General features: G+C 56.1%; 1 protein-coding gene across 2 annotated transcripts in view; it reads right to left on the reverse strand.

Annotated features, from left to right (window-relative positions):
- Positions 1 to 27,150, reverse strand: part of PCDH1 (protocadherin 1) — a 148,533-nt gene that overhangs the window by 115,225 nt on the left and 6,158 nt on the right. For both annotated transcript variants that reach the window (XM_024213136.2, XM_024213137.2), the window contains exons 2-3: positions 22,855 to 23,669; positions 18,406 to 20,598 (exon numbers count right to left, since the gene is read on the reverse strand). In XM_024213136.2, the coding sequence (XP_024068904.1) occupies positions 18,406 to 20,598; positions 22,855 to 23,669 (3,008 nt within the window). The remainder of the gene's footprint in view (positions 1 to 18,405; positions 20,599 to 22,854; positions 23,670 to 27,150) is intronic.

The raw sequence follows: 27,150 nt of genomic DNA on the forward strand, positions 1-27,150 counted from the left end.
CAAATATGGTAACCCTAACAGACCCCCAGGATCCAATTTGGATATTGGTAGAGACCTCTTTAATATTTTTAATGAAATAAATACTAGTGGGAATTGTGTGATTATGGGACACTTTAATTTCCCAGATATAGATTAGAGGACAAGTGCTACTAATAATGGTAGGGCCCAGATATTCCTGGATGTGATTGCTGGCAGACTTTCTTCTCTAAGGAGTCAACAAGAGGTGATGCCATTTTAGATTTAGTATTGCTAAATAGTGAGGAGCTCATAGAAGAACTGGTTGTAGAGGACAGCCTTGGTTTGAGTGATCATGAGTTAATTCAGTTTAAACAAAATAAACAAAAATAGATCTGCCACTAAGGTCCTTGATTTCAAAACGGTAGACTTTAAAACATTAAGGGAATGAGTTAGGGAAATGGACTGAACTGAAGAACTCAAGGATCTTAATGTGGGGGAGGCTTGGAATTACATTAAGTCAAAATGCAGAAGCTATCTGAAGCCTGTATCCCAAGCAAGGGGAAAACATTGGTAGGGAAGGGTTGCAAACCAAGCTGGATAAACAAGCATCTCAACCAGGTAATTAAGAGAAAGCAGAAAGCCTACAAGAAATGGAAGATGGGCTGGATCAGCAAGGAAAACTACCTCTTGGAGATCAGAAAGTGTAGGGTTAAAGTGAGAACTACCAAGCAGAGTTGGACTTTGCAAAGGAAATTAAAACCAACCGTAAAAGGTTCTTTCACCATATAAATAAAAAGAAAACAAGGAAAGAAGAAGTGGGATGGCTAAACACTGCGGAAGGGGTGAAGATTAAAAATAATCTAGGCATGGCCCTACACCTAAATGAACACTTTTCTCCAGTTTTTAATAATGGGAATGAGAATCTATGGGGTAGTGGCAGGGTGGCTAATGGGAATGAGGACATGGAAGAGGAAATTACCACAACCAAGGTGAAAGTCAAATTCAAACAGCTTAATGGGACCAAATTTTGGGCCCCAGATAATCTCCATCCAAGATTATTAAAGGAACTGTCACATGAAATTGCAAGACCAAAATAGCAAAGATTTGTAATGAATCCATAAACTCAGGGGTCATACCCTATGACTGGAGAATTGTTAATATAGTACCTATTTTTAAGAAAGAAAGAAAAAAAGTTAGCCAGGAAACTACAGGCCCATTAGTTTGGCCTCATTGTATACAAGGTTTTGGAACAAATTCTGAAAGAGAAATAGCTAAGGTAAACAGTAATTGGGATAAAATACAATATGGTTTTACAGAAGATAGATCGTGCAAAGCCAGCCTGATTGATGGTTTTTGGTTTGTTTGTTTGTTTGTTTTGAGAAGATAACCTATTTTCTAGACAAGGAAATGCAGTAGATCTAATCTACCTGGATTACAGTAAGGCATTTCATATAGTTCCACATGGGAAATTATTAGTGGAATTGGAGAAGATGGGGATTAATCCAAGAATTGAAAGATGGATAAGGAACTGGTTAAAGGCGAGACTACAACGGGTCATGCTGTCAGGCTGGAGGGAGGTTACTAGTGGAGTTCCTCAGGGATCAGTCTTGGGACTAATCTTATTTAATATTTTCATTAATGACTTTGGCATAAAAAGTGGGAGTGTGCTAATAAAATTTGTGAATGACACAAAGTTGGGAGGTATTGCCAATATGGAGGAGGACCAGAATATCATATAAGAAGATTTGGATGACCTTGAAAACTGGAAAAATAGAAATGGGATGAAATTTTATAGTGCAAACTGCAAGGTCTTGCACTTAGGGACCAACAACAAGAATTTCTGCTTTAAGCTGGAGATGTATCAGTTGGAAGCAACAGAGGAGGAGAAAGACCTGGGTGTACTGGTTGATCACAGGATGACTATAAGCCACCAATGTGCTGTGGCCAGGAAAAAGTCTAATGCAGTCCTAGGATGCATCAAGTGAGGTATTTCCAATAGAGAAATATACAGTACCATTATACAAGGCACTGGTGAGACCTCATCTGGAACACTGCAATTCTGGTTTCCCATATTTAAGAAAGATTAATTCAAACTCGAACAGGTGCAGAAAAGGGCTACTAGGATGATCAGAGGAATGGAAAACATACCTTATGAGAGGAGACTGAAGGAGCTTGGCTTGTTTAGCCTAACCAAACTAAGGCTGGGGGGAGATATGACTGCTCTCTATAAGTACATCAGAGGGATAAATACCCCAGGTGAGAAAAACGTTATTTAAGTTAAGTGCCAATGTGGACACATGAACAATTGGATATAAACTGGTCATCAACAAGTTTAGAGTTGAAATTAGATGAAGGCTTTTAACTATCAAAGACAGTGAAGTTCTGGAACAGCCTTCCAAGGGGAGCAGCAGGGTGGGGGGTGGGGGAAACTAACTTGTATCAAAACTGAGCTTGATTAAGTGTCTGCATCCTACCCAGTAACTCCTGGAAGGACTGAAGTTGCAGGAGTGGTACTAGAGTGCACATCACCACCTCATCCTGCAAAGAGGAAGACAGATTTGTAGGAGAGAACCATTATCTAATGATGCTTCCTCTTGAGCCTCTGTCTCCTAATGTTGTTCTCTCTCTCATTCTAGTGGGCTAGTTGGCACCTAACTGGTGAAGGGAATATAGTCATTTGTGGGCAATGTGAGAGGGAGATCAGTTTCTAGAGGGTCTAGACCAGGGACCCCGAATGCCAATACGGCTAAGATGGGAAGCTAAAGGGACAGGGCTAAGAAGATGCTAAGGCCCGAGGAGACATCTGCTAAGGGACATCAGGACATCTCAGGGGTATTTAGGAACTCTGGGACCCCTAAAGTCTGCTGGTAGTGATCTGGGAGTAGCTGTATTCAGAGACTGCCTAGGAAGTGGAGGGGAATGAATGTCTAGAGAAGGGGCTCAGCTTGATTCTGGAGAGGAAGAGGGGCCAGGGGAGTAGGAGGAGTAAGCCTGTTCTCTCAGTGCTAGGATAGGAGCCTACCAGTAGCAAGGGTTTAATTCTCATTGGTGTCAGAGGCACTGGTACCGAGGTCAGTGCTGGGGACTCATTGTCAGGAGATGGTAAAGATCTGTCAGTACTAATACCGAGCTCAGTAACAAGGGTGTCAGTGACAGAATAGACTTGGTCCAACTCGGAACCAGGCGAGGCAGAGTCAGCTCCACCAGGGTGAGCAGGCCTCAGGACTTGGGTTTAGAAGAGTTAGAAGGCCCATCACTTTCAGTTTCTTCGATCTCCCTTCAGGGAAAGAGGATAGGTGCCATGAGTCGCCCGTAGAGAAGTGCTCAGATCTGCCCTGCACTGATGAGGTGGAGATGGTACTGTGCTTTGGCATTGAGCTCCCAGCCAGCGTGGGACTCAGTTTGGAGAACTGAGGATGACTACCTGAAGGGGATGCAGGCCTGTTCTTGGTACTCGCATCGGAAGCCTTCAGGGAAGAATCCCTACTTACAGGGGCCCTGAAGGAGTGGGATCTTTGGGAGAAAAGTGCTTTTGTGGAGTCAGAGGAACATCTCCCCAGTCTGATACTCCTCTCATGGATCTCTCCAATAGGCAGAGCTTTAGCTGGATATCTCTGGAGCTGTGACCAGCGCACACAGCCCCAGTCTGGAATGTGGCTTTCGCCCAAAGAGAAGAGACACTGGCCATGTCCACTGGTTAATAGGATAAGTCCATCACACGCTGGACATGGCTTGAGGACCAAGGGTTTAGGCTGGGTGATTGGGCAGGAAGGTGCCTCAGTGCTTAGTGTAGTTAGGGGAATGGCAGAGATTTTAAAGAAAGAAAACTATCAACAGTGATGCCAACAGGGCAGGAACGTGCTACTCAGTTCCCCTAGCCAGTCAAATACACACTAGCTGACTGGATGGAAGGGTGTTACGGGGCAGCAGAAAGACATCTCACTACTACAGGTGGGCAGGGCTGCCCTACCCTATGTGCCCTCAGGTGTGGGGCGGCTCAAGGACATGCATGGCCCCAATAGACATGCAGGTCAAGAGATCTCAACCTCGTACATGAGGCGCACATACCACGAGTGGGATCCGCAGACAGAATTTGCTGCACAAATTCCCACCTCCCTCCCAGCTGCCCAGCGCTGTGTTCCCTGGCAGACTGACCCCCACGGCACAGCCAGGAGCTCCCACCCCATATAGCCCCAGGAAACACTCATCTCCTGGCATCACTGGGTGTAATCCCAGCAACAGGCTCCCCAAGGTCCTCACGTGAGTTGCAGTCACACCCCAAATACTCCTTCCACCCAGGGAAACCTGGCACTCACCCCATGGTTCTCAGGGGGCAGGGGTGCCTCACACTCCATCCCCCCTACTACAGGAGCAAGTAACCCCTACTGCCAGAGACCAGCCCTAGCTGTAACTGACACGAGACCAACACACGCCTCTTGGTACGTTCCGCCTACTGTTCATGGGGAGAACCCAGGCACTGGCCAGCCCCACTCTGACACAACACAGCTGCCCACAGGGACACAGCTGCCACACGTCTCAAGCACAGCCCCACCCCAGAACAATTTTCCCTCCACCCCCTCCTGCCCCACAGCACCTTCCCCTCCAACCCCGCCTTCTCCACAGTACCGTCTTCCACCTCCTCCTGCCCGACAGCACCCTGCCTTCCACCTCCTCCTGCCCCGCAACACTCTGCCCTCCATCCCCGCCTGCCCCATGGCATCTTGGGCACTGATACCCACCCTTCCACAGAAGCCTGGCTAGTGACAGAAAGGCCCATGAACACACCCAAGCAGAGGGCGGCTGAATCCAGTTTTGCCCCAGTAATCGGGTGAATGATTAGCCAGGCTCAGCTCCTGGCCTGGTTCCAGAAGGACTGTGAATAGCAAGGAGCAGCTCTGCAGCAGAGCCCAGGAGAGGCAGTGCTGGGAATATCAATCAGAGCCACTTGGATTGCCAGCCGGCCGCGCAAACAGCCAGGGCTTCGGTAGTTAAAAAAATCCCCACGCAGCTCCCAGGCCAATGCAGGGGCACAGCAACAGGCAAATGGGGACCCTGCCGGGGGCGCAGGGCAGAAACTCCCCTACACAAAGCATGAGGGAGGCCTTATAGCAAGGCACTCCCAGGCAGCTCTTGCTCCCAGCAGTGTGTGGTGCTAGCTGCAGGTGCAGCCAGAAGCAAGGCATGGTGGTAGCATAGGGGTCGATGCACACAGATCTGACACACACACACCAGAGGCACAGGCTCCTTCCATGGGCTGTGCCCAGTAGCAACCTTTAGGCCATGTTGAGCCAGAGCCTGAGTGACATCTGTGCCCTGCCGGCTCTTCGTCCGGGGCCCTGCCCTGCCCCATCCTGCTGATTGGGAAGCTGCATCGCAGATGGGTCCAGCTCTGCTCTGCTCATCCTAAGCCCTATGAAAGGTCCCCAGCCATGCAGCAGCTGCCTCCCAGGATGTTGCCCCTTGGCACAGCTGCTCCAGACCCTGGGGATGTGACTACCATGGGCAGCTTTGCAGCCATTTGCTCTAACCTGCAAGCACTCATAGAGCACTAAGCCAGAAACCCACTCTTCACAGCCCCTGGGGGGGCAAGTGGGGCAATTTGCCCCAGGCCCCGGGCCCCGCAGGGCCCCCACGAGCCTTGGCCGAGAATCCCTTTCATGGCTAGAGGCGCCTTTTTACTTACCCTGCGGCGGTCCGGGTCTTCGGTGGCATTTCGGCGGCAGGGGGCCCTTCAGTCGCTCCGGGTCTTTGGCGGCATTTCGGCGGCGGGTCCTTCAGTGCTGCCGAAGACGCGGAGCGACTGAAGGACCCGCCGCCACCGCCACCACAGACTCGGAGCGCCACCCAGTGAGTATGTCCGCTCCCCGCTTTGCCCCAGGCTCCCTGAATCCTCTGGGCGACCCTGCCAGTGGCAGCAGGAGGGTGACAGCCCCAGCACCCAGCTCCAGAGCAGAAGGGGAGTAACAGCCAAGAGGCAGTGGAAGGCTCCAGCCAGCCTGGGACAATGTGCTCTGCGCAGCTGGAACTGCCTGTAGCATGGCTAGAATCTCTGGGGCAAAGCCAGTCCCCAGGCAGCACAGACACCAGGGTAACCTGTCCCACTCTGCAAGGATCTCACAAATCCTGATGGGCCCCATTCCCAGAGAATTACATACGGACTCAGCATCACCCCCACTCTCCAGAGTACAGGCCGGGCAAGACCTCCACACTGCCTCCCGCCCATGGTACGGGCCAGGCACGGCCCCCGCGGCGCTTCCTGCCCATGGTATGGGCTGGGTATAGCTCCCGTGGAGCCTTCTGCCCAGGGTTGGGGCTGGGCATGGCCCCCACGGAGCCTCCTGCCTGGGGTATGGGACAGGCACAGGCCCCACGGCAGCTCCCGCCCAGGGTATGGGCTGGGCATGGCCCCCACACTGCCGCCTGCCAGGGGTATGGGGTGGGTATGGCCCCCGTGGAGCCTCCTGCCTAGGGTATGGGCCGGGCATGGCCCCCACGCTGCCTCCCACCCGGGGTACAGGATAGGCACGGCCCCCACGCTGCCTCCTGCCTGGGATACAAGCCACGCACAGCCCCTGTGGAGCCTCCCACCCGGGGTACAGGCTAGGCATGGCCCCCGCAGCGCTTCTTGCCCGGAGTACAGGCCAGGCACAGCCCCCGCAGAGCCTCCTGCCTGGGATACAGGCCACGCATAGTCCCCGTGGAGCCTCCCACCCAGGGTACAGGCTAGGCACGGCCCCCGCAGCACCTCTTGCCCGGAGTACAGGCCAGGCACGGCCCCCGCAGAGCCTCCTGCCCAGGGTACGGGCCAGGCACGGCCCCCACGGCACCTCCCACCCGGGGTACGGGCTGGACACGGCCCTTGCAGTGCTTCTCGCCCGGGGTATGGGCTGAGCATGGCCCCCGCAGTGCCTCCCGCCCAGGGTACAGGCTGGGCACGGTCCTCATGGAGCCTCCTGCCCGGGGTATGGGCTGCACAGGTGCCCACTCCACCTCCCCCTAAGGTACAGGTGTGACAAAGTTGAGATTTTTGTTATTAATCCTATGCGCGCCTCAGTTTCCTCCTGTATTTCACATGGCTATCCAGTGGGGGGAGAGGGATTACATTTGCTCTGAGGGCAGGCTACGAGCCATCAGGGTGGGCTCTGGAGGAAATTTGGGGCTCTCACGGCTGGGAACTGACTAAGGAAGGGTGGCAGGGAGACACAGAGCCTGAAAATAGAACTCACTCCAGCTTGGCTGGTGAATTGCTCTGGCCTGACCAGAATGGACTGTGAAAGTGGTTCCCAAAGTGGGGACTGCCATGGACTATGGGTCTGTCCTTGAGCCCGGGCTGAAACAGCGTTCCTGCACCTTTGCTGCATTGAGCCGGTTTCAGAACGAAAGAGCATCCTCTGCACTCCGTGACTCTCCCTCTCTGTGCATGAGCGGTCCTGCTGGCGGGGGCCATCCCACGCTGCGGGGACGTTCCGGTAGTACCAGACAAGAAAGGGGCCTGGGACAATTAGGCAGATACCAAAGGAGTCCTTGGCAGAAAAAATCTTGGGAACCACTGGACGAGGCTTTAACCTTCCTCTTTGTGCTACCCTAAGGCCATCCTGTGCTGGGTCCAGCTGGCTGATTGACAGCACTGTGGGAGTGTCACTGCAATGCTGGGCGAGGGACATTGACCCTGCAGAGAGACAGGTCTCTCCAGGCGTCTGTCTCGGCTGGACTCGCTGAGCAGAGTTCTTGATGTGAAACCCTAGAGGTTCAGTCTTGCAGGGGGTGAGGCTGCATGGCCTATCCTGGGAAAAGAGAGCCCTTGGGGGTCTGGCACACTGAGGGGTTCCTCCTAGAGACTGTTCCACAGTGGGGGACATAGCACCCATCCTCTGACTCTGTGACAACAGGCTATACACAACCCCAGTGTCACCACAATGCTGAGGTACCAGCTGAACATGACCCCCCATGTCACCTGTCACAGATCCACAGGATCGGTGCACCGCCCCAGCTGTGGAACAGTGTCTAGGAGGAACCCCTCAGTGTGCCAGACCCCTGGGGGATCTCACTCTTCCCCCAGGGTCAGCCATGCAGCTTCACCACCTCCTCAGACTGGACCTCTGGGCCTGCAGCCCCCCTGCTGCACCCCATGAGCTCCGCTTAGCGAGTCCAACTGAGACACACCCCGATGGAGACTTGTCCACTCTGCAGGGATCAATGCACCTCGCCCTGCAGTGGCAGGGACACTCACCCAGCACTGTCGACACAGTCGGGTTTATTAGTCAGCTGGGCACAGCATAGGAAGGCCTCAGGGTAGCACCAAGGAAGGAAGGGTAAAGCATAGTCCATCCTGGCCAGCCCAGAGCCCAGTCGTGCTGTGGTGAACCCCCTTGCTCAAGCTCTGTCTCTCTCCAACTGATCTCCTTGGTCAGTTCCCAGGTGAGAGCCCCGATTCCTTCCTGCAGACACCTCTGATCCCCCCCATGCCCCTTCCCAGCCCTTTGTTCTCGAGCTGGGGTCTGTGGTCTGCTCCCCTGCTGAGAGCTGGGAAATCCATCTCCCCCGGGTCATTGGTTGCTAGGTGTCCATGAGCTGGTGACTAGCTTTGCCGTTGTCTTCTCAGATTCTCCACTGATATGGGGTTGCCTGCGGCCCATCCTTTTCCAATGACTCAGACAGATGGGCCACATTTCATACCCATTGTCTTAGCCTGCCCTGAGAGCAAACAGTCCTATCCTCCCACCACTGGGTACGACTACTACATATGGGGGAAACTGAGGCACGCATCGGCTTCATAAAAATATTACAGACAATTCCCACTTCATCACAACCTCCCACCAACATAAGTACCCCCTATGCCTGGATACAGGCTGCTCACAGCCCTAGGTCACCTTCCACAATGAGTACAGGCTGGTCACAGCCCTGATGTAATCTCCCCCCAGAGTACAGGCAGAACATGCCCCCTGTGTCATCTCCCCCCTGAGGTAGAGGATGCACACGGCCCCCATGTCACCTCACCCCGGGTACAAGCAGCACATTGCACCCATGACAGCTCCCCCAGGGTACAGGCGGCACTCGGCACCCATGTCACTTCACCCTGGGTGCAGGTGGCACACAGTCCCCATTTCACCATCCTTATGGTACAGGCAGCACACAGCTCCCACGTCACCTCCTCCAGGGTACTGGCAGCACACAGCGCCCATTTCACCTCCCCCAGGGTACAGGCAGCACACGGCACCCATGTTACCTCACCCTTGGGATACAGGCTGCTCATGGCACCCAGCATCTGTTCATTTCTGGATAACGAGGTGCGCATGGCCGGCTTCTGCTGTCTATGCAACCAGGTGAGAGCCAACTTCCCCCCAGCCCGTGTCCCCAAGGGCCTGTATCCCAGGGGCTGTGGGTGGGCACCCAGGGCAAGTGAGTCCTCAGGGACCTGGATGCTGCTCAGAGAAGGAATCCCCAACTCCGGTGTTGGGAAACTCCAGTCTCTTCTCAGGCCTGGGCTCGTCAGTACCTGTGGGGCTTGTGTTTAGGGTGCAGTCCCCAGCAAAGGGACTCCCTGACCTCCCACTCGGGGGCCAAACACATCTTGCTGGGTCTCCAGGTAAACAACCACCATCTTCCCCTCAGAACTGCACCCCATTCCCATCGCCACCTCCCTGCTCCCTCACTGCCCTGCCAGCTCTCAGGATGGTTTCCAGCTGCCCCCACTCAGGAGTCAGCCAAGCTACAGCAGGGTCTCTCACTCCCCTACCTCAGCCCTACCCACCCAAATCCTGCCGTGCTGTCTCCTGGCCCTGCAGTTTCCCATGCTCTGGGCTCCCCTCGCACCCTCTGCTCCCTGATGCTCTCAGCTCTCCCCAGTTTAGTATCCTCACAGAATTTCACCTGGGTTCTGTTTCTCGCCCCTGCAGATCATTAAGGGCAAAACATACTCAGCTGCATCCTAGCACTGCTCCCTACAGCCACCCTGCCCTCTGTTCAGTTCCCAGCCCGGTGTCATGCTCCATCAGCTGGGGTCACACCATGCTAGTGTCACAGCCAAGCAGCCCTGGTCTGACATACGGTGTGTGCTACTCACCCACACACTGGCATTGTGGGGGAGGGAGAAGCCAGATCAGCTCGGCGTACATCCCCAGTGCCCCAGGTTTCTGGACCATTTTGCCACTATTTTATAGTCTATGACTGGCCTTACAAAAACCCCTTGGTCCTGCACCGCTGGCCAGCAGGCAGCTTTGCCAGGCACCTTCCGATGCCAGTGCCTGCAACGTATGCAGAATTTAAGCTTGCTTTCTAAGAGATGCGTTCAATGTCTAGCTGGTAAGATTACAATGGCTGCTGCGTGCGTGAGTGCAGCCAACGCTGCTCCAGCTTCTTGAGCTCTGCTGGGACTCAGAGCTCAGTCAGACAACTGGGAACTAATAAGATGGTTGCAGATCCCTGGGGCTGCAGGGGCTCAGAATCAGGTGGATCTGAGCATCGGGGCAGGCCTTGGGGTTACCCCTGGGGAAAGGGGCCTGAAACATAGAGGCTGGCCAAGGTGCAGAGTAGCAGAGACAAGCAGCTAAGGAGGGGGTAGATGGGTGGTCCCTCCCTCCCTCCCAGGGCCGGCTCCAGGCACCAGCGGAGGAAGCATGTGCCTGGGGCGGCACATGCTAAGGAGCTGCATTCCGTCCATTCTTGGGGCGGCACAGTGTGGGCGGCTTTTTTTTTTTTTTTTTTTTTTTGTGGTTGGGGGGGGTGTCCAAGCAGTTTTTTTTTTTTTTATTTTTTTGCTTCAGCAGTTCGGGCGGCAGTCCGAGCGTTGTATTTTTATTTATTTATTTATTTATTTATTTGCTTGGGGCGGCAAAAATGGTAGAGCTGGCCCTGCTCCCTCCACCACCGCAGGAAGAGACTGGTGGTGAGGAAGAACAGAATGCTCCTTCCAGCAGCCAAGGAAGGGAAGCAGGTCCTTGCCAGCCACAGGCTACTGGGCAGAGGCCAGGGACTTCCCTGCCCACCACCACCACCACCCTTAAGGGCTGGCAGGAGGTTGGGGTGGTCCTCACCAGAATGCTCCTCCTGGAGTTTGTTTCCCCTCTCTTTTTCTATTTGTTCCCCCACAGCCCATTCCCCGCCCCCCGCACCCCCCCCCCCCCCCCCCCCCCCGCCCCCCCCACCCCCCCCCTGCAGCCCCCCCCCCCCCCTGCAGCCCACTCCCCGCCCCCAGAGCCCACTGCTTTCCCCCACAGCCCACTCCCCTCCCCCTACATAGCCCACTCCCTGCCTTTAAAGTTCATGGTGACATTTTCGAGCCTTGAATAGCATAAGGCAAAACATCATGACAGTCGTTTAAACAGAACAAAATTGGAACGTTTTGAGCCAAGGCCTGACATCACCCGAGCTGCCATTGGGCTGGGCTGCACAGGCAGTGACCTGGCACTTGTCTGACGCTGTGTCTTATTCTCCAGAATGTCAGTGTGTAGCCTTCATGGAACCCAACCCCTCCCACACACACACACACCAGCATGAGCAACACCACGACTGCCTGAGGTTGCAGAGAGCCTGAGGCCATGGCTGCAAGAGGGGGTAACTGCCCTAGCCCTTCTCAAGGGGGTGACACATTCTCACCCTCTGGTTCCTGAGCTAAGTGTCAGCACATCACTATTTCACTGCTCTCAAAGCCTGCACGAAAGATGGGGAGCCAATCCTGCAGCGGCTGGGGGAGACCTAGGGGGAACTCTCACCCAGATTAGCGAGTCCAGAAAGCGCAATAATAAGGGGGGATTTCCACTATCCTCATATCAGGGAGTGATGCAGAGAGAAAATTTCTACATACCATAAGTGTCTGGTTCTTGGACCAGCTACTAGAACCCACAACGGGAGAGGCAATTCTTGATTTAGTCCTAAGTGCTGCACAGGATCTGGTCCAAGAGGTGAATATAGCTGACCCGCTCAGCAATAGTGCCCACAATGTAATTCAATTTAACACCCTTGGAGGGGAATAATACCCACCCACGCCACACACAAAAAATCCCACCCTGGTAACATGTACCTTTAAAAAGGGGTAAAAGAACAAGGTCGCTTGTTAGACAGAAATTAAAAGGAACAGTCACAAGGGGTAAATACTTGCAACCAGCACAAGGACTATTTAAAAACACCAAGGCTCACACTAAATGTATAGCCTTATCAGAAAAAGCAACAAGAAGCCCAGAAGAATACCACCATGGCTAAACATTAGAGGCAAAAAGGCACCCTTTGACATTTGGAAGCCAAATCCTAGTGAGGATAAAAAGAAAACACACAAACTCTGACAGGTTTGTGTAAAAGTATAAGGCAGGCCAAGAAAGCATTCACATGAAGACGCAAAAACTAACAGTAAGAATTTTTTTAACTATATCAGAAGCAGGAAGCCTGTCAAATAATCAGTGGGGCCACTGGACGATCAAGGTGCTAAAGGAGCATTCAAGGAAGACAAGGCCATTGCAAAGAAGCTAAATTAATTCTTTGCATCAGTCTTCAAAAAGGATACCCAAAAGGCTAGCTCTGATGTGGGTAACAAATCTAAAGTACTGCCCCACATTGATGTGGCAGTACAAATTGAACAGATTGATAAACTAAACAGTGATAAATCACCAGGTCCAGATGGTATCGCCTGAGAGTTCTGAAGGAACTCAAATATGAAATTGCAGAAGTACTAACTGTGGTATATGTAACCTATCACTGAAACAAGCCTCTGGACCAGATGACTGGAAGGTAGCTAATGCAATGCCAATTTTTAAAAAGGGCTCCAGAGGAGATCCTGGCAATTACAGGGTAGTGAGCCTAACTTCAGGACAGACAAATTGGCTGATACTATAGTAAAGAACAGAATTATCAGACACATAGATAAACATGATTAGTTGGGGAAGAGTCAACAAAACTTTTGTAAAGGAAAATTGTGCCTCATGGATCTACTGGAATTTTTGATGTGGCAACAAGCATGTGGACCAGGGTTAGTCAGTGGATATAGTGTACTTGGACTTTCAGAAAGCCTTTGACAAGGTCCCACCCCAAAGGCTCTTAATCAAAGTAAGCTGCCATGAGATAAGAGGGAAGGTTCTCTCATGGATCAGTAACAGGTTCAAAAAAAAGGAGACAAAGGGCAGGAATAAATGATCAGTTCTCAGAATGGAGAGAGGTAAACAGCAGGATCCCCCAAGGGTCTGCACTGGGACCAGTGCTGTTCAACATATTAATGATCTGGAAAATGGAAATCACAAAGTTTGCAGATGATACAAAATTATTCAACATAGTTAATTCTAAAGCTGACTGCAAAGAGTTCCAAAGAGATCTCACAAAACTGGGTCAGTGGGCAACAAAATGGCAGATGAAATTCAATGTTGATATGCAAAGTAATGCACATTGAAAAAAATGATTCCGACTATACATATACAATGATAGGGTCTAAATTAGCTGTCACCACCCAAGAAACAGATCTCAGAGTCATTGTGGATAGTTCTCTGAAAACATCAGCACAGCCGTGGTCAAAAAGGATAACAGAATGCTAGGAACCATTAGGACAGTGATAGAAAATAAGACAGAAAATAAGATAAAGCCACTGTATAAATCCATGCTGCACCCACACCTTGAGCACTGCGTGCAGTTCTGATCACCCTATCTCAAAAAGGTTATAGTGGAACTGGGAAAGGTTCAGAGAAAGGCAACCAAAATTATCAAGGGTGTGGAACGGCTTCACTATGAGGAGAGATTTTGGCTGTTCATCTTAAAAAAGAGAAGACTAGAGGGTATACGACAGAGGTCTATAAAATCATGAATGGTGCAGAGAAAATTATTAGAAAAGTGTTAGTTACCCTTTCCCACAATATAAAAACCAGGGGTCGCCCAATGAAATTAATAGGCAGCAGGTTTAATAAATAGGGAAATACTTTTTCACACAACACACAGTCAACCTGTGGAACTCATTGCCAGGGGATGTTGTGAAGGTCAAAAGTATAGCTGGGTTCACAAAAGAATTAGATAAGTTCATGGAAGATAGGCCTATCAATGGCTAAATTAGCCAAGATGATCAGGGGCACAACCCCATGCGCTGGGTGACCCTAAACCTCTGACTGCCAGAAGCTGGGGGAAAAGATGGGGTGGATCACCCTCCAACTGCCCTGTTCTGTACATACCCCCTGAAGCATCTGGCACTGGCCACTGTCAGAGACAGGATACTGGGCTATTGGTCTGACCCAGTATGGCCGTTCTTATGCCACAACTCCATAGGCACCTGCCTGCAGTGGGCACAAGAGTGCAGGAACAAACCCCTGGGATAAGGGGCGAGGGAGAGAATGGCAGGGGTCAGGGACCGGGTTTGAGGCCCAAGCAGAGGGATAGCTCTGTGCAGTGGGGAGGGGGCAAGGGAAGAGGCCCCGAGCACTTTGGCAGTTGCTTTATGAACTCTAATGGAGCTCGTCCATAACTATTCCCTCTCCTCCTGCTGGACCATGGCTCCTCGCTCCCTCTCCCTGCTCACACAGACCCCACTGCAGTATGGAGACCTGATCAGTAACTGCTCCCGCAGGCAGCCCCTCTGCATGCACACACCACACTGCCCTGCTGGGCACAAGCGCTGACCGTCGCTGATCCCGCTGCACCCAGTGGGGGTGCATGGAGCAGCTCCAGGCGCGCACTGGCACGCTGGAGCTCCCTTGTGGCAAGTAGCGTGGCCAAGTGCCCAGTTTTCAAACAGAAAATCTGGTTGAAAAGGGGACCTGACAGTGTCCAGTCAGATCTACTGACCAGACACCCAAAGTCCAGTTACTGTGAGCGGGGGAAGCAGAGAGGCACCAGGTCATCACCCGCTCCAGCCTTTACTCAGCCAGGGCCACCTCCTACCTTTGTCACGTGACTGCAGCTCCCAGCCCCAACCCACACAGGGTGGAGTGGGGGGGGGAGGGAAGCAAGTAATGGGGTGGGGGGGGAGAGGAGTGGATGGGGCAGGGCCTCAGAGGAAGAGATGGGCAGGAGTGGGGCTTTGGGGGGAAGAGGCAGAGTAGGATGGAGCCTCAGGGGGAAGAGGCAGGGCAGGGGAGGTTCCACTCCTGCTGGAGTGTCCAGTTTTTAAATATTGCCAAGTTGGCAACCCTAGTGGTAAGGCTTGATTCCAGCACAGGGAGGGGCTGGATGTCTGCAGCAGCCCCCATCATTCACAAGCAGCGTGCCATGGAATGGAGCTAGGGTTACCATACGTCCGGATTTTCCCGGACATGTCCTGCTTTTTGGTCCTCAAATCCCCGTCCGGGAGGAAATTCCAAAAAGCCGGACATGTCCGGGAAAATAGGGAGGGGTCGTGGGGCTTGGGTCTGGGCTGGAGCCGCTGGAGCCGGAGCCGCTGGGGCCAGCCGTGCTCAGCCGCCGGCCGGCGCCGCTCGGCCAGGGCCGGGGCCGGGCCGGAGCCGCTCGACCAGAACCGGGGCCCAAGCCGTTAGGACTGGGGCTGGGGGTGCTCGGCCGCCGGCCGGCGCCGCTCACCCAGGGCCAGGGCCGGGGCCGGGCCCGAGCCGCTCGTCTGGAACCGGGGCCCGAGCCAAGCCGGGCCGGAGCCGCTGGGACCGGGGCTGGGGGTGCTCGGCCACCGGCCGGCACCGCTCGGCCGGGGCCCCGGGGCCCGAGCCAAGCTGGAGTCGCTAGGGCCGAAGCCGCTCGGCCGGGGCCGGCGCACTCGGCCGGAACCAGGGCCGGCGCCCCAGGGCCCGAGCGGGGCCGGAGACGCCAGGGCCAGAGCCTCTTGGCCGGGGCCAGCCACCGGAGGGAGCCGCTCGGCCGGGGGGGCCGGACTGGGCCGTGCCTCCTCGCGCCCCCACCCCACCCCACCGCCCCAGCCCCAGCCCCAGTTTACCTGCTGCCTGCCTGCCTCAGGCTTCCTGCGAACATTTGATTCGTGGGAAGCAGGGGAGAGGGAGGAGCAGGGGGCGGAGCGTTCAGGGGAGGGGGCGGAGTTGGGGCAGGGACTTTGGGGAAGGGGCGGAGTTGGGGCTGGGCTGGGGGTGGGGAAGGGGCGGGGCCGGGGCCCTGTGGCGTGTCCTCCTTTTAGAATATTAAAATATGGTAACCCTAATGGAGCGCACCAGCACGGTACAACCACCCAGGGACATGCCATGTTCCCTCCCAAGCCGCCCTGCCCCAGCCTATCCCACAGGCAGGAAAGCAGGACTCAGGCACAAGGAGCCAGGGTACAGGAGAGGAACTAGCACCAGGGCACAGGCACAAACCTCAGGGCTGGGAGGAGCGGGGCCTGACCCAGAGCGGGGGTTTTGCTGTGAGGCGCAGCCCTGGAAATTTTCCCCAGGTGCAGCTTAGGCTCCATGGTGTGGGAGAGGCAGCCCAAACTATTGCTGCCCCTTGCCTGCACGGGACCGGGCCTTACAACACCATTTCTAGGCTCACCTGCTATGTCCCCACAGGGAGAGAGGAGAGGAGATGCAGTTGGGGTGGTGGATAATGTGCCACTGCCCCCAGCTGTATTATGGAGGGATGGGGTGGGGTGGAGGCAGAGCCCCCTTCCCTTCACTCCCCCTCCCCCCACCTCTGGGCCTTATGGAAAACAAAACACAGCATTCAAAAATATAAAACTTTATTGAGGGCAAATTCAATGGGGGCAGCCCATCCCCATGGGACACACAGGCTACAATGCAACAGGGGGAGCCCAGTCCCATGGGACACACAGGCTACAATGCAATGGACGGGGAGGGGAGCCCAGTCCCATGGGACACAGGCTACATACAATGCAATGGGGGGAGGGGAGCCCAGTCCCATGGGACACACAGGCTACAATGCAATGGAGGGGGAGGGGAGCCCAGTCCCATGGGACACACAGGATACATACAATGCAGTGGGGGGGAGGGGAACCCAGCCTAGCCCCAGGGCACACAGGATATAATGCCAATGCTGCAGGAAGCCCCACCCCCATGGGCAGATCCCAACAGGGCCCACAAAGCAGGAGCCCTGCAAGATGAGGCAGTCAGGCAGGATGTCCTCAAAGCCTCGAACCCTCCCAGATTTGCTCTCCCCTCCCCCACCCAAGTCCCTCAAGATGCAGCCAGGACCTTTGCTCTGTCCCCTCATGCAGCAAGACACGCTCAGCCCCAACTCTCAGCAGTGACCCCGCTCCGAACCTCAGCACAGACACCTCCTGCTCCCCAGCAGAGACCCTCCCCAGCCCTCACTCCCCAGCTCTGCCCGAAACTCGGCATAGCCACCTCCTGCTCCTCAGCAGAGACCCTCCCCAGCCCTCGCTCCCCAGCCCCAACTGGCACAGCCGCCTCCTGCTCCCAAGCAGAGATACCCCCCCCCAGTCCCAGCTCCCCTCGGCACAGCCACCTCCTGCTCCCCAGCAGAGACCCCAACTCCGCGAGCCCTGGCTCCCCAGCCCCGACACACACAGACAGCCCTGGTGCAGCCCAGCCCCCTCACTTCTGGTAACAAGCTGTACTCTGATCTCCTCTGCAGTGGGCTTGGCAGAGGCTGCAGCATACCCTGTTTCCCCGAAAATAAGACCTACTTCCAGTTTTGCCTCTCGCTGTAATATAAGACATCCCCCGAAAATAAGACCTCCCCGATAATAAGGCCACCCTGGAATATAAGGCCCCGAAGCTCCAGGAAAAATAAGACCTCCCCTGAAAATAAGACCTAGCGCATCTTTGGGAGCAAAAATTAATATAAGACACTGTCTTATTTTCGGGGAAACACGGTAGCTCCTGCAGCTCCAGCGACAAGCCTGATGCTCAGGCTGGAGCAAAGGGCCAAGCACCTCGGGCAGCAAGGGCTGGCGCTGGAACACAGGCCGGGCTCCTCACCCCAGGCAGCCGCACCAGGAGCAAAAGCTTCTCTTACAGATTTGCTTTGGCCCAGGGCGGTAACAGGCTCAGCCCCCTTCCCAGGGAGCCCCGAGCTGGCACTTCAGAGGCTGCTGCTAGCAATAATGGGCTGGGACTGGGCACAGCACCCCCGACCCAGGGCAGGGCTGGAAGCCAGCTCCTTTTGGGACCAGCAAGGTGCAGGCCCCAGGCACCCAGCACAGATGGAGCAAGCGTGACTCACTGGATGGGATGGGTGGGCACTGCCATCTGCTGGTGCTGGCAGGCCTGGTCAGTGCTCGGCTGCTACTGGGGCACAGGGGCTGCGGATCCAGTCCGTCCAGACCCCTCGCCCAGCACATGCAGGGCTCCTTCCCATCAGGGGAACCCCCAGCAATGCAGCCCAGTGGCTACCACCCCCATCAGCCACAGGAGGCTGCCCGCAGGTCACAGTGCCTTCAGCCCCTGCCTTTTCCTGCCCCAGGAAGGAGCCATGGCTAGCTGCTCCATTAGTCCTCTGCCAGCCCCCCAGGCCATTCCCGTGCGGCCAGGGGTGGGTCCATGCTCACTCCCACACCTCCGTCCAGATGGCGCCCCGATGCAGAGGGGGTGCGTCCGGCGGACTCAGGACGAGCTCTCCTACCTGCTTGTTGGTGTATTTCTGGGGGTTGGTGCGGTAGCTGTAGTCAGAGTACTGCTCGGAGCCTGTCGAGTTGTTGTCCCCAGTGCCCACAAAGGTGTTAGTGGCAGGCAGGTCCTGCACCACCTGGTGCTTCTTAGAGGCAGAGGGCGACTGGGGCTGCAACTGGATGGAGGGCAGCGGGGAGTTGGAGCGGTAGTGGCGCCCCAGGTCCGGGCTCCCAGGCGGGTAGTTGAGAGGCAGGTGGATGCGGGGGCTGTCACTGACGGAGTCGTTCATGAGGTTGAACTTGAGGGACTTCTGCAGTCCAGTCTCCTCCTCGTCATCGGCCGGTTTGGGCGGCTTGGGGGACTTGCTCTTCTTCACTTTGCTCTTGCTCTTGCTGCTCTTGTTGCCCTGATTGGGGGCGTACAGGTCCTTGGTCTCCTTCTTGCCCGCCTGGTAGCCGCTCTTGGCCTCCCTCTGCCGGCAGTAGCGCACCAGCACCACCAGCACAATAACCAGGGTGACGGCCACGATGCCAGCGATGACGCCGAAGAGGATGTTGCTGCGCTGCTTGCTGCGCTCGTACTCGGGGTCGCCAGCAATGTCGATGTCCAGCGGCGTGTCCAGGCTGTGTCCCAGCAGGGTCTCCAGCAGCGTGCGGTTGGCCAGGGTCTCATTGACGTAGAAGTGCACCAGCGCGGTGCCATGGCGCGAGGGCTTGCCCCTGTCGTTGACACGCACCACCAGGCGGTGCAGGCCATGGTGCTTACGCAGGATCTCCTTCTCCAGCGTGATGTCCCCGCTCTGCGGTGAGATCTGGAACAGCTCGAAGGGGTTGCCCCCTGTGATGCTGTAGGTCAGCTCTGCATTGACCCCCGAGTCAATGTCCTCAGCCTTGACCTTGCTGACCTGCTGCCCGGGGCTGGTGTGGGGCAGGATGTGCTTGTAAGAGGCATTGGAAGGGGAGGTGATGAAAGGGGCATTGTCGTTCTCGTCCAGCACGTTGATGGTCACCCCCACGTAGGCAGATCTGGGAGGGTCCCCTCCATCCACAGCTTTGAGCCGAAAGGTGTACGTGCTCTGCTGCTCCCGGTCAAAGGAGATGCTGGAGAGTATGGTGCCAGTGCCATTCTGGATGACAAAGTCCCCGTTGTCCTGCTCCACTGACAGCTGGATTCGGGCGTTGTCGCCCTTGTCAGCGTCAATCACTGTCACCATGCCCACCGGGCTCAGGGGAGGCATGTTCTCCATCACTGAGAAGTTGTAGCTGCTCAGCATAAACTTGGGGTCGTTGTCATTCCTGTCCATGACATTGATGGCCACAGATGCCGTGCCCTTGAGACTGGGGCTGCCCTTGTCAGCTGCCACCACCAGGAACTCATAGCGCTCCCTCTGCTCCCGGTCCAGCACCGTCTTCACTCGGATCTCACCTGAGTCAGGGTCGATGGAGAAGAAGCCCTTGGAGGAGGGGTCCATGACCAGGGAGTAAACCAGCTTGGCATTGGAGCCACTGTCAGCGTCACTGGCGCTCACCTCCACCACCAGGTCATCAGGGGCATTGTTCTCGGGGAAGGCCACCTCAGTGAGGCTTTGGCTGAAGACTGGGGCGTTGTCGTTCACATCCACCACCTGCACCTTGAGGGAGTTGGTACTGGAGAGGGGTGGGTTCCCCGAATCCACAGCCACGATCTCGATGGTGTACTCCTTCACCGCCTCGTAGTCCAGCGGCGTGGTGGTCTGCAAGAAGTACTTCTTCTTGCTGTCACTGCCCGTCTCGCTGGCCTGTCTCAGCTGGAACGGGACATCGCCAGCAACCACACAGGTGACCACAGCGTTCTCACCCTCATCCCGGTCAGACACCTGTACCAGAGCCACGGCCGTCTCCACGGGCACGTCCTCGGAGATGTTGGCCATGCCGTCCTGATGGGTAACGAGGCCAATACCCCGGATTTCAATGGAGGGGGCGTTGTCATTCATGTCCTTGATGGTCACCACCACCTGGGTGCGGGCACTCTTGGGATTGGCCCCCTTATCCTTGGCCAGGACAGAGAACTTGAGGATATTGACGTCCTCCCGGTCAATGGGCCCCTGCACAGTGATGAGGCCCGTGGCCCTGTCCAGGCGCAGCAGGCGACGCACCATGTCTGTGGGCTGGTGGAAGGAGTAGTCAATCTCGGCGTTGGCACCCTGATCCGAGTCGTTGGCTTTCACCTATGGGAGGAGGAAGAGGAGGACAAGTTGAACAGGAGCAACCCTGTCCATGTTGCTCCAGTGAAACTGGCCTAACCGGTTAGGCTGCCTCAGCCCCACTCCCTGCTGTCCCACTCTGGCATGCAAGGAATTCTCCATGGGAACCAGCCAGCCAGCAGGTCTGACACCCAGCAACAGGAAAGAATGGCCAGGAACTAGAACGCAGCTCGTCCAGGTGAGCCGGCCGCACCCTGCTGGGACCTTGCAGCAGCAGAGAGGATCCCAGCCTGACTGCGCACACCCCTTTGCTAAGATGAATCCTGATTCACCGCCACACTGCAGCGAAGCTAGTTACATGCAGCCAAAGACACCACCCGGGAAGGCTGGGTTAGAACCCACTGCTTCCCATTCTGGGGTGCTGCTCCGAAGCCACACAGGCAGCCCAGTGCCTACACCTGGACTGTCCTGACTCAAAGCCAGCCCAGAGCCTGCTGCAGTTCAGTGCAGAGAGTTAATGATTCCCAGGGATGGGGCAGCAGGAGGCTGCAGGTTGGGATTGAGGAGCACCAGCCGAATTGGGTGTTGGGGGAGCCCAGGACTGGAACAATGGGGGGCAGGCTGAGGTTCAGAACTGTGGGGCAGTGACAGATCTTGGGAGAAGCTCAGGGCTGGGATAGCATGGGGGGGGAGGGTGTGTGGCAGGGAGCTGTGGGTCAGGACTGAGGGGACCAGCCTAGCTGGGGAATGGGGGGAACCCAGGACAGAAATAGCATGTAGGGGAGAGGCTGGGATTAAGAGGCAGCAGCAGAAGTGGGGGAGGGGGGTCCCAGGGCTGGAACAGCTCCAGATTGGGTCTTAGAGATGTTGGCTGAGCTGAGGGACAGAGGAGAGCTGCCCATACTCTGCATGGCTCCATCCCCTCTCCCCACCCCCCTCCTCCCTGTCAGGAGTTCTGCATTCACATAAGCCTGTTTCCACATTTATTATTTGCTTTCTAAAGAATCGGAGGTTTGTCTAACATTTGCTTTCCTAATCAGCTCTCCAAGTGGGCTCCTCTCTGCCCCATTTGCAGCTCTGCCGTTATCTCGCTCAGCAGATTTGGATGGAGAACAAAAGTTGTTAAATGTAAATTCCACCTTTTACCTCCACTCCCTGAGCTGAGGAGTCATTTTCTTCCTGAAAGATAAAAGCTGAGCAATGGCAGCAGCAGAGCTGCAGCCCATTCTCCTGTCGCTTCTGCCTTATCTGCCTCCAACTTTCGCTCTCTGAACAGTGAAAAATGAATTCTTAAAATTCACATCAAAATTAGCGAGCCGAGCAGCTGAGTGCTGGCCGCGCTCCGCTTATTAAGATGGCAGCTGCAGATAAACAGATGTCAGCTCCCATCGGCTCAGTGCCCCTTCCACCAAATCCACAGAGACCCACCCCTCAGGGCTCCCAGCCAATCGAAATGGGCATTAGGATGCCACGCTTGGGCTCAAAATTCTCTCTGTGGAGTCTGTAGCATGCAAGCGGCCTTTGGCTACCCCAGGGCTTCAGAGACAGCAGTGCCACATTTTGTTTGTATATGTACAAGAGAGGCTGCACCATCCCACATCTCCCTGGGGAGCAGGCACTTCCCAGGGGTTGCCAAGCCAAAGGAGCCTGCTTTAGTTTCAGAGGCGTCTAATGCTGCTGAAAGGGAGACTAATTTCCTGTCTGTAGCCAGCATTTAGCACAGCTAGACAGTGAGCAGGCTTCCCAAGCACAGCTCTGCTGGTGCCCCTCAATCCTTATCTGCAGCCCCTGCTAGCCCAGCCCTGGCCTTCCACCACTTCTTTTCCATCTTACCACATTGTTGAGTGGTTTACTAGGAAGCTGCCCACCTACAAAACCCCTGCCACTTGTGATCATGCCATGCCTGAAACCAGGTTCCCAGTGGTGCCTCAGCACATTCCGAGACAGACAGACTGTGAGGCCTTTGGGACAAAGACTGTTCTTTTTATTCTGTGTTTGTACAGCACCTGGGGCCACAGGGGCCTGGGCCATGACAGGGGCCCATGAGAGCTACCGTAATGCTCCTAATAATGTACAGTGTCTACTGCAATGTGGGCCTGGTCCGTGACTGGGCCCAATCAGTGCTCCCATAATACACTTAATAAATAATAATCGTAACAAGTAATATAAAGGCGCTCCAGCTGCTCCACCCGCCTCCTTTGAAAGCTGATGAAGAAAGTGGGAAGCTGGCCTGGGCAGTGCAGCTTGTGCATGATGCTTGGTGCCCTGCTGTGTGCTCACCTGGAGGACGGAGTGCCCCACGGGGCTGTTCTCTGAGAGCTCCGCCTCGTACAGGGCCTTCTCGAACTTGGGGGTGTTGTCATTCATGTCCAGGATGGTGATTCGCAGCAGGGCGCTGCTCGCCCGCGGTGGGCTGCCTCCATCCTGCACCTTGATGGTCAGGTCATAGGAGTCCCACTGCTCCCGGTCCAGGTTCCCCATGACAATCAGCTGCGGCTGCTTCTCATCCTGATCCTCAGCCACCTGCAGGCCGAAGAGCTCCTGCGCCTCAGGCCCAGCCAGGAGCTCATAGGAGGCGACCCCGTTGGCGCCTGCGTCGCGGTCCATGGCCGGGGGGATGGGGAAGAGTGCCCCGATGTTGGTGTTCTCGGGAATGGCCAGTGTGATGACGGGCGAGGCGAAGTTGGGAGTGTTGTCATTGATGTCCAGCACCTCGATCTGCCCTTCCAGCAGGCGCGGGCTGCTGTTCATCATCAGGTCCGTGATGGACACCTCGAACTCCAGGAAGCAGAGTTCCCCTGGGAACTGGCTCTGGCACTCCCGCAGGCTCTCCCGGTCGATGGAGGTCTCCGTGGTGTAAATGTCCCCTGTCTTGCCATCCACACGCAGATAGGGAGCCCCCACTTCCAGCTTATAGAGGTGCCCCACGTCGGGAAAGCCGTAGTCGGCAGCCAAGCTCCCAATGAGTGTGTTGGGCGGCTGTTCCTCCTGCACTTTGTAGACCACGCGTGTCCCAGCGCCCAAGGTGGGGAGTTGCAGGAAGAGCCACAGGCCCAGGCAGGCTGCCAGCCACGTCATCCTGCACTGGACAGGGGCTGCAAGGAAGCAGAGACACCACAGATTAGGGACAGAACGCTCCATCCCTCGGGCCTCCTCGCTCCCCATATGCCCCGTTCGCTGCCACTCCACATCCAACCTGGCTAGGAATGAGAAGCCCAGCCCTGCTGCCAGCCAGGAAGCAGCTGAGCAGTTCCCTGCTCCACACACTCACCTCCCTGCTCAGCTGGTCACAGAAGCTGATTTCCAGCAGCTCTCTGCAGCCCAACATCAATGCCCAAGGGAAAGGCTCCTACAAGCCCTGCCTGTGTAAGAACACAGGCACTGAAACCCAGCCCCACGCCTGTCCCTGCCCACCAGCTAGTCACAACGCAAACGGACACTGCACCCAGGCAGACGCACGCAGGGCACGCTGCAAAGGGCTTCCGCCTGCACTGCATAGCGTGCTCTAGCCAGAGAGATAGCCTTGCAGGGCAGACCAGAGACCCTGTGCCCCCCTCAGTGATACAGTGACACGCTGTGAGCGAGCGCCTCCACCCTGGCGCTACAGCGACACACCACAAGCATACAACCCACCCACCCCCCCCCCCCCCCCAGTGCTGCAGTGACACATGCTATGAGCGCACACACACCCCTGTGCTACAGTGACTCATGCTATGAACTTCCCACCCCCACCCTGGTGCTACAGAGACACGCTGTGAGCGAGTGCCACCACCACCACCCTGCCGCTGCAGCGACACGCACTACAACATGCACCCCCACACACACCCTGGCATTGCAGCGACACATGCCACAAATGCACCCTCCCCTCCCCCCTGGGTGCTGCACTGACAGACTCTACAAGCACACGCCCACCCCCCACGCTGCAGTGAAACACACTTCGCACACACACACACACACTGCACTGAGCACGGAGACCCAGTCTTGACTCCTGGCCCTAGGGGACTGCAGTACAGGAGAAGAGACTCTTAGGGCACTGGGGCCACCCCATAAAGTGTCTCCTACCCTTACATGGAGTGGAACACCCACAGCACTGCTGTGCTGGCCACGAGCTGGGCTCCCTGGCCACACAGGGCAGGCTGCGTCTCCACTCCTGCTCGCATTGGTACGAGCTGTGGGCATACACGAGGTGGGGGGCAGAGAGGCAAGGTGAGATTCCCTCCCCTCCTCATTGCCCCAGGCCCTCCAAGATATACACACACAGTAACCTCCCCCAACACACACAGTCTGACCACCTCCAACACACACACACACACACACACACACACAGAGTAAACTCTCTATAACACACACACACACACATAGTCTGATCCCCGCCAACACACACAGTAACCTCCACCCAACACACACACATACTGTCTGACCCCTTCCACACACACACATACACACAGTAACCTCACCCCTACACACACACACTGTCTGATCCTCCAACACACACACAGTCTGACCCCCACCAGCACACACACAATAGCCTCCCCCAAAAACACACTGTCTGACCCCTCCAACACACATAGTAACATCTCCCCAACACACAGACACGGTGTCTGACCCCCACCCCCAGCACACACACACACACACACACACACTGCCTGACCTCCGCCACGCACACACACACAGTAACCTCCTCTCAACACATACACACTTGTCTGACTCCCTCCATACATGCACATACACACAGTAACCTCCCCCTACACACACACACACACACACACACTGTCTGACCCCTTCCATGCACATGCACACACCCCCTCCCACACACACACACACACTGTCCGACCCCCGCCAACACACCGGAGCACCCCAAGAGACAGAGGGCTCGACTACCAATACAGATCCAATAAGCAGCCCACAGTGGGAGCCGTGTACCCGACACATACACGCGTTAACTTCCTTCCTAGAAACAACACGATCCCAACCAAGCACCCGAACACGAGCGCCATACAAACTCGTCAGCCCTTAGCATGACTGTCCAGGACCAGAATCATGGCCTCACATCCCCTATTTCCCAGGGCCCCACATACAGCACTGCTCCCCCCAGCCCGTCACCATGCCCATGCCCCAGCCTCACACCCCCACAGAAACACCTCCTGTGATGAACAGACATGCGATGCCGTACTCCTCCCTCCCCACACCGCAACCCCCTGCCCCTCAACACTGCCCCCTATGCACCCCACACAACCCCAAACCTCCACCACACACACACCTCCCTGCTCAACTCCGAAACACACAGTTCCCCCCTCTCCAGTTCTTCCTGGTTCAGTTATTGCACTAAGGGCCAGCCTCTCCCCTGGGCATGAGCCCTGAGCCCCTCACTCCTCCCCCATGACATGCAGCCCCCCATCCTGGCTGCTACCTTCAGCTCTAAGCTCTGGGCTCTCCTCTGAACAGGCAGGCTCTGCAAGGGGAGGGCCGAAGAGGGGGCAGGAGATGCCTGTGAGAACAACACCGGCTCCCCTTCCCTCAGGTCCAGGCACACCCATTGGGGCTGCAGCTGAGCTAATGGCAAGAGAGATGCCCACCTGGCCCAGCCCCTCCAAGCACACCTGGCCTCACTGCCTGCCCTGAACATCAACCCCACGAGCAGTGCCAGGCCCCAGTGGGTCAGAGCACAGGACCCTTGGCAGTGCCCTTCCCCAACCTCACCCTATCCAGCGGGGAGCGTCTCCGAGTGCGCACAGGACGGGGGGCATTGGAGAGGGTTACAGATGCCTGGCTACTAGCACAGCCCCTGGAGAGACGCTGCAGCTTCAAGCCTGTGGGAGGCAACACCTGGGCATGGGAACCCCAGGCACAAGGATCCCTCCAGCCCAGTGGGCTCCTCTCCCATGTACGGAGTACGCTCCAGACCACCCCACACACAGCAAGCTCCCCCAGCCCTTCTCTTTGCACCCGCACACTCAGCAAGCTGCCCCCCAACACAGAGCTACCCCTCCCCCACATATGACCACCACCACCCCTGCCCCACAAGTTGAGTCTCCCTCCCCGGCACAAAGTGATCCCATGGGGCACTACCCAACTCCCATTCATTATGAGCTCCCCTCCCCCGCACTCAGTCCTCCCCTACCCTTCCCCCCACACACACAGGGAATCCCTCTGTTCCCCACCCCAACTCTGCTACATGGTGCTTTGACCCCAGATGGGCCCCTGCTCCTGCCAATAAGTGAGTGGGGCAACAGTCAGTGCCAAGAGCAGCTCGGGCGCCACACAGTTTAGCACATTCCTCGAGCCACCAGCTCACAGCCCATCACAAGTCCCTGACCCCAGCCCAGCAGAGGGGACCCTGTGCAGCCCCTCCTCTCTCACACAGACCACAGCCTCTTTCACAAGCACAGATGACAATCACAGGGAAGCCTTAGCAGCCCTGCTCCAAGGCCCTGGCCCCACGGCCTGGCTCTCCCTCCCTGGAATGGCTGTCCCACTTTCAGGGCTGGCTCTGGCTTTTTGGCCGCACCAAGCAAAAAAAAAAAAAACCTGCAGCGCGGCCAGAGCGCGGGTGCAGGGGGACCGGCTGGGGGGGGG

This window comes from Terrapene carolina, unplaced genomic scaffold, assembly GCF_002925995.2.
Source record: "Terrapene carolina triunguis isolate 2854851 unplaced genomic scaffold, T_m_triunguis-2.0 Scaffold838, whole genome shotgun sequence".
Taxonomy (NCBI): Eukaryota; Metazoa; Chordata; order Testudines; family Emydidae; genus Terrapene; species Terrapene triunguis.